Source organism: Morone saxatilis, unplaced genomic scaffold (assembly GCF_004916995.1).
Source record: "Morone saxatilis isolate NCDOM2014 unplaced genomic scaffold, NCSU_SB_2.0 Contig9, whole genome shotgun sequence".
Classification (NCBI taxonomy): Eukaryota; Metazoa; Chordata; class Actinopteri; family Moronidae; genus Morone; species Morone saxatilis.
The window spans coordinates 2,250,099-2,257,293 of NW_023340268.1; the positions used below are offsets into that span (position 1 = coordinate 2,250,099).

At 40.0% G+C, this 7,195-nt stretch overlaps 1 protein-coding gene across 1 annotated transcript in view; it reads right to left on the reverse strand.

Moving 5' to 3' along the window:
* Positions 1-7,195, reverse strand: part of LOC118343286 (voltage-dependent calcium channel gamma-7 subunit-like) — a gene marked incomplete at its 3' end in the record, with an annotated part of 32,159 nt that overhangs the window by 14,532 nt on the left and 10,432 nt on the right. The window contains 1 exon segment of the mRNA XM_035682057.1: positions 2,019-2,214. Coding sequence (XP_035537950.1) covers positions 2,019-2,214 — 196 coding nt within the window.

The window sequence follows — 7,195 nt, forward strand, 5'->3', positions numbered from 1 at the left end:
CATACACACACACACACACACGGCCGTTCCAAATGCCACCAGCATTTTCCTCCTCTGACCTTTTGTACCAGGCGTCAGACAACAGGGAAACACAAACATGGCCGCCTCCCCAGAGCAACACCATCATGACCCGAGACACAGAGACAGCCAGTGCAATAAGGACAGTTATTTGTATCTGCAGTCTCCACCCTGCTGTGTGTGTTTGAATACATGCCTGAATGAAAACGTATCCTTGTTTTTTCTGTTGGGGCACCGTGATCTTTAATCTATCTTTTAAATTAAAACACTTCTTAACTGATTGTCTCATTGTTTATCGCTATTGAACGTTCAATTTAAACATGATCTTTGGCTGTAAGTCATTAGCATTACATCTTATATAAGGGTTATAATGGTTAGCTAATGGCAGTGAGTCTGACAGGTAAAAACAAATGTGGAAAATCAGTGGTGTGTCACCCTGAAATGAAAAGCTGTGAAAAGAAACGGCACTTTAACATGAACCAACGAGTCTTCCTGCACTAAGTGCTCTGATTGGTTTCATTCAAACGGTGGTATTGTGTAGTCAAAATGCAATCTGTACTCTTTCACAGGAGTAAATTTAATGCGCTCATGTGTTCATGTCACGATAACATCATTAGCAGCATTCTTGCACTTTTTGTGCCTGCCCGGTCACAACAGCGAGGAGGTGCACAGAGAAGTTAATTTGCACGGTCTTGCAAAATGGATGATGCTGGAAGCTTTAGAGCTTTAGACGCAATACTTTTCTTAACTCAATGAGGACTGTAGGAGGGTTATCAACATTATTTCACATGTATTAAAAAGAAAAGAAACGTAGACAATAGCGTCTATTACATTGTTTCTGAAATCAAACACTTGAAATCCAAAATAATAAAGAATCAAATGATGAATAGATAAAAATAAAAAAAACAATCGGCAAACTACCACACACTGGGAATTACTCAATAACTACTTGTAACTATTCAATAACTGTATGTCAGTTTAGTGCCTAAGTGCATTCTTGGTTTCAAATCTCAGTCAGTTAATTCAAGCGAACATATTTGCATTATGGACCCCTGTCGCGTGGCTTATGCTGTGGTTTTATACATGTAAACTCGGATGATGCCACACACACATAATATGGCAGCTTCCTCTCTTTCGGGCTCCAAACTCGACAGTGTGAAGATGGTTTTGTTGTTCAACACTGGGAATTTGCTGCCATGCATCAGTGCAGAATGCATTTCTGCAAGGGAATCCACCAGCGACTCCACTGAGATCACTTGATTGAAGTTTCACTGGCCTTCGCCCTACTTGATGCATTTTTTTTTCACGAAGGAAGAGGAGTAACCATGTGAAGCAGCCGTACTCACAAGATGACAAAATGTAGCGAGAAGACACTGTTCGTTAAACAACAGCTCCCATAGAGGTTAGCGTAGATTTTGCTAGCACGTATTAGTTACATCAGAACTGAAAAATATTTCTTCTCTGAAAGAAGAGCAAAGAGGCTTTTCTTGATGGAGATGTTTTAGCTCATTCCAGTAATAACTTCCCAGATGGTTCTGTGTAACAAACCATCTGGCACAGTCAGGTTAGGACGAGAGTGCTCCTGTGTTGGTTGCACTCCATTCTGTCATGCTTACGTGGCTCCAACTGCCCGTGCTGTCCATTTTTCTACATCACAACAACTTGTGCGTTGACACTGGTGTCAGTCTTGTCTCCTGGCAGCGGTGGTAAACAGTCACACTCTGATAATTATGGGGGTTATGGGGAAAAGGGACTCAAACAAACTCATTGTGAAAATAGCCTTAGCCTCACATTTGGTCTACGTACTGTTTCAGAGGTTTTTCTACCTTGCAAAGAGGGGTTTTCTGGACTGTTAATTTTCATTCATGCAAAATAAAATACGAACAATTTCCGCACAAATATCGGGCATTAAATTAGAAATAAAATAAATAAATGTATAGATAAATCCCCAGAAATTATGAACATAATCGTCAAGATAGTGACATGAAATTGTTACCAACCTGCCACAAAGCAGACCCTCCAGAGGCCGGAGTGCAGAGCCATCTTGACCTCGGTGGTCTGGTTCTGCTGCAGGACGATCCCCTCCTCCATCAGCAGCCAGTAGTCTGTGGACACGGCGACGCCGACCAACAGCAGACCACAGGCCCCGAAAACCGACGAGAGCAGCGTCAGAGCCCTCGTACTGAATGAACTCATCTGTGGAGAAAGAGGGAAGCTCAAACAAAAGGCAGATCAGACGTGGGCTCAGCCTACGCACTAAAGAGGAGGAGAGGATATTCAGAAATGTGTTGGATTTAAATGAGTAAACATGAAGAAGGGACAACAGCACAGAGGAAAGTATTCTGTTTGTTTAAGGATTAGAGAGATGGAGGACTTCAAAAACAAAAAAACATGTCAAGATGCAAGAAAGAAGAGGTAATGGGGGACAGACAAAGATTGATTTAATTTATTGATTTTTACATTTTAAATTATGCACAAGCAAATCAGGGAGGTAAGAAAACAAGAGTGAGGAGCTTTTGATTTAAATCTTTCTTGACTTTCATTGACTCCAGCTTTTAAATATGTATGTAATATTGGACAGGAGAGCAGATGAAAGAAGAGAGGAGAGAACAACCTTGGACGTTTTCGTGTGGAAAATATCAAACTCCTATATCAACAAAATAATCCAGCTCTCCTCATCGTTTAAAGAATTAGTGCACTGAACAGCTCCTCACACCAATCCCGAGGACTTAAGATGTTTTTTCTTAACATATCAAGGGACAGAAAGCATAAGATGCCAGTAAAATTCAAGGACTGGCAGATAGAATAAACAGAAAATAAACAACAACGCAGAGAAGGAGGCCAAGAGATGATAAATGATGCTCTGAATTTAAGAAATACTGGGAATTTAAAAAAAAAAAACAGGCGTTGAGTCATCTTACGCCCAAAATTCAACAGAAAGTTTTGGAGGCGTAGAAGTTTTCAAATAACACCATAATGTAATGAATGCAAGAAAATGACATTATACGGTGGGCAGAAAAGTATATTTACTTCACACTGACTGACTCAAATATTTTAGTGTGAGTTTCATAATGCCTGCACCCAGACGATGATTGTTCTAATCAATCCTGCAGGAATCTTGGAAAATAACAAAAGCATCTTGTAAATCAGTTGAATCAGTGTGTAATCCCTTCCAGAGACATTGAAAAAAACTAAAATATTTGACAAGACAGAAAAAAAGAAAAACAGCTTGATTTCGACTGTGCCTGGAAGGTGAGAAAAACATATTAAAGATTGTACCAGCAGTAATGTTAAATATACAGAATTTACATTAAAAGGGCTAAATTATGAATGAATTTTGGAATGGTGATAGAATGTATTCAGTCTTTAAGAGTGCTTTTGGTCTTAAATTACAAAACATAACGGTTTTGGCCACGATCACAGAACTGGTGATCCTCTAATGAGCCCTTGCTGGTATCCAGCAGGCGAGACCAGTTTATCAGGCTTCCAGGTAACCTGCAGTGCAGTTTGACACTCACTAGGTGGCAGAAACGCTGCCTCTGCCATGCATCATTTCAGCTGTTGACACACTGAGAAGCATTCTCTCTCACACACGCACAAAAACACACACAGTGCCTCATCCATCCAGTCAAAATGGAGGTCACAGTCACCATGCTGTGGTCTCTTAAGTGAAGCAAGCGTGAAACATCAGACTTCTGTAGTGCTAACCAAAAACTGTAAACACAGGTAGACTGAACAAAAACAAGCATGGGTCCCACTAAATCCAAAGCTCTTCTAGCAGACCTTTATTTTTGTATATTTTGTCTGACATTTGTGTCCAATGAAACTATTTTCACCTGAATAAATTACTTGACAGTCATATAACCTGCCTGTCTGTGCTGCGAGTCTACAATTATAATAACAGCCAGGCCACATGGAGTTCAAATCACCTGCAGCCGCAGCACAAACTATTAATCAAAGCTGAAGTTGGACCATGTTAATACAGTTCGATAAAACATGCCGTGGGTTTAATGTGCATTTTAAAAATACAAATTGTCTGCAGTGCTGAGAGTAAACACAATTTATGGAAATACTGACACATATAAAGTTTGAGATATTAATGGACAAGCCCACCACACATGGCGACAAATAGGTTGTCAAGATATATTATCAATATCATTTGGTACCCTAAGATGTGGTTGAATTAGTTGTTTTCTATTTTTTGTTTTTTGGTTAAGGTTTTTGGGAGGCTTTATCTGACTTTACGGTTTCAACATCTGTAGACACTTTAAAATTGAAATTCTAAGACATTTAAACATTGCTTTCTTATCCTGTATTTTATTCCATCTTTTCTGTCTTTTATGACAGAAATCTTTGCTTTTATAAATGCCATTGTTTTCATTTGGTTTGAATCTTTTACATGAATTGTTCTATAGACATAACCACTATGATCTCCAGGCAGCACACACTTACATTATAACATTATGTAACTTCAGTTGTCCAAGAGATGTTCAGCTTCAAAAAGAGACAGCACAGGAAAATTATACAGGGGGCTTGGCATGACTACATAGTGTGTGATGTGGGAGGTAACACCGGCCAGAGTGACCACAGCTCAGTGTAGCAGGAAAAAAGTCAGTTAACTGAAAAGAGCTAACTGAGCTAACCAGCCATGAGCAGCTGCTGTCAGACTCTCCATATCTGCACCGGAAACAGAGAGTCTGCTAAAGCTTCGTCACTAGAAGCACATCCACAGCTGTTTGTAAAAGTTTCTGTATGGTGCGTATGTTGTCACACAAGCAAAGGTAGCGGATCAGAGAGGATAACTCTCTACTGGGCAGGGGGAGGGGGGAGTTAGTTGGTGATGAAAGCTGCCACCATACAACACCTGCCTCAAGATCAGCCATAAGCTAAAATCAATTGCAGTAGCTCAAGGGATGTTGCTATGCAAATTTATAAGACATTAAAATGTCATCATTTGGACCTGAAGCATTCAACAACACTGCTACCCAAATATATACAGTAGCTGAAAAAAGTTTAGTTTAGGAGTTTAGTTACTCAAGACAGAGCACACAAGTCACACAAGTTACTCACTTGAACTGAAATCAGGTGCTTCAGGTTATAAGTTAGGCTGATGATATAATTTTGTAAAGAAGCCAACCTGCTATGTTTGCAGGGCATTAACAAATTAACATTTTTTTTTTTTACAATTGCCTTTATAAAATAATATTTACAGTTAAACTCCTCCTCATGTTTTACTACCAATACCTGACATTCAAAACATGATTTTGAAGGAGGTTCAGTGACTTGTAAAACCTTGTTTATGAGGCTGAGAAAGAGAGGAGCGAAGCCGAGAGAGAGAACAAAAGAGAACAGCCGAGAACAAAATGAACCCGACAGACAAGATCAGAACCGAAGAAATAAGAAGCAAAAAGAAAGTCGCTGTCAGGCAGGAAGAGAGTGAGGAGTGACCTCATCACTCAAGCGAAACGCTGCAGAGCACATTCAGCGGTGTCAGAGAGGATTCGCTCACTCAGACATGAGTCACACGTTACAAATATTTGATATGGTAAAACACCCCTCGCCTCGGGTGAACCCATCCAATCGACATCCCCCACAGAGATAATGGCAGACATGTCAGGTATGCAGTGCAGTACGTGCAAATACTCAAGTGTGCACATGTGACCAAAACAAAACACATGAAAAACAGCATACATACACATACAACACACAAAGTAGAGACCCAGAGGAGGCTTGATCGCTGGCTGAAGGTCTTGAAAATAGTTGAGCTTTGTGGTATGACCTCGACCAAGAACCATGTATGTGTCTCAAATACCTGAGCTTGTAGATAAGTTATAAATATTCAAAACTTATGGGTGTATGTGTGTTTGTGGACAGTTCAACTTGTATTATTTTTTCAGGCAATGCATGAATTTTAAAGCAGGGCCTACAGCTCAATACAATCCCTGAAATATATCAAAACTGCAGCAGAACCACGTTTTATTGTACGTTGGCTTGTCTTAAAAGTACAGGAAGAAGGAGGCAAGAGAAAGCGGTGGGACTTTCTCCTGTCCGCAGAGTCAACCACGAAGACGTCACTGAAAGACGTCCGACACTTCAAGACGTCAGTACCTCAGAAAGTCACATCCTCTGAATAAGACAAAGATGATTTGTGCTTGGCTCGTGTAAATAAGCATCAGTCTTAGTGCTGGAAATGTCAGGCTCAACAGGAGAGGCAGTCAGACGCTCAGCGCTGCTGAGTCAAAACACACAAATCCATCCTCCACTTAGAGCAGAAGAGACAGAGCTGAGTACCTGCAGGACTCAGATAACTGTCACACCCGTGGGCTTTCAGATAGCTTAATTCATGCTGTTTCTCTTGACTAAAACATACATAGTATAATAACTTTCAGACTTATGAAAGGGCACTACGGATGAAGGAGATTCTCTTTGAATTGTTCAATTTGGAGATCCAGTTGTTTATATAACTCCTTTGCTTCTCTGAAAGGCACAAACTGTAACTTGCTGCCCTACAAAAGGCAGAGTTATTGCAGTAACAGTGACTTTGAGAAGAAAATGGTTGAAATTTTTCAGGCTGCAAACTCTGGAATACATAAGAAGGTTGTAATGTCTTTTTTTAAAGCTTAAGCGGTCTGTTCCAATCAAATCAAAGGCATATAATTTATGTAGGCTACTTACAAATACTATAGTCTATGGATTATCGAAAGGGATTGTAAGAAGAAAATACAGTAGGCCTATCCTCAAACACTCGGTTTAGTGGATTAAAAAACTAAATTAGATTTGGTTAATCAAAATAATACTTTTCAATTACAGATAACAGCTATAGGGAAAAAATAAGTGACATCAGTGCACATTTAGTTTTAGCTCTAGGCTAACCGTGGCTAGCACACCACTGCAGATGGTTTGACTTTGCCTCAATCTTTTCTACACGTGGGGAACCGTGTTATCTGTAAAATATGTTGGGTTTCCGATGGATCAGCGCAATATCTGCATCCCCCAAAATAAATCTTTCCAGTTTTAGTCATGCTTATATTTTAGTCTTACAGCTGTGGCTTTAAACTGAAAGACGGAAGTCTGAAGAAAATGTGGGTTTGGAGGACAAGAGCTGTTGCAGTGGGTCAGTGCATCAAATATTAGAGAGCTCTCTCTCTCTCTCTCTCTCACACTCACACACACATAC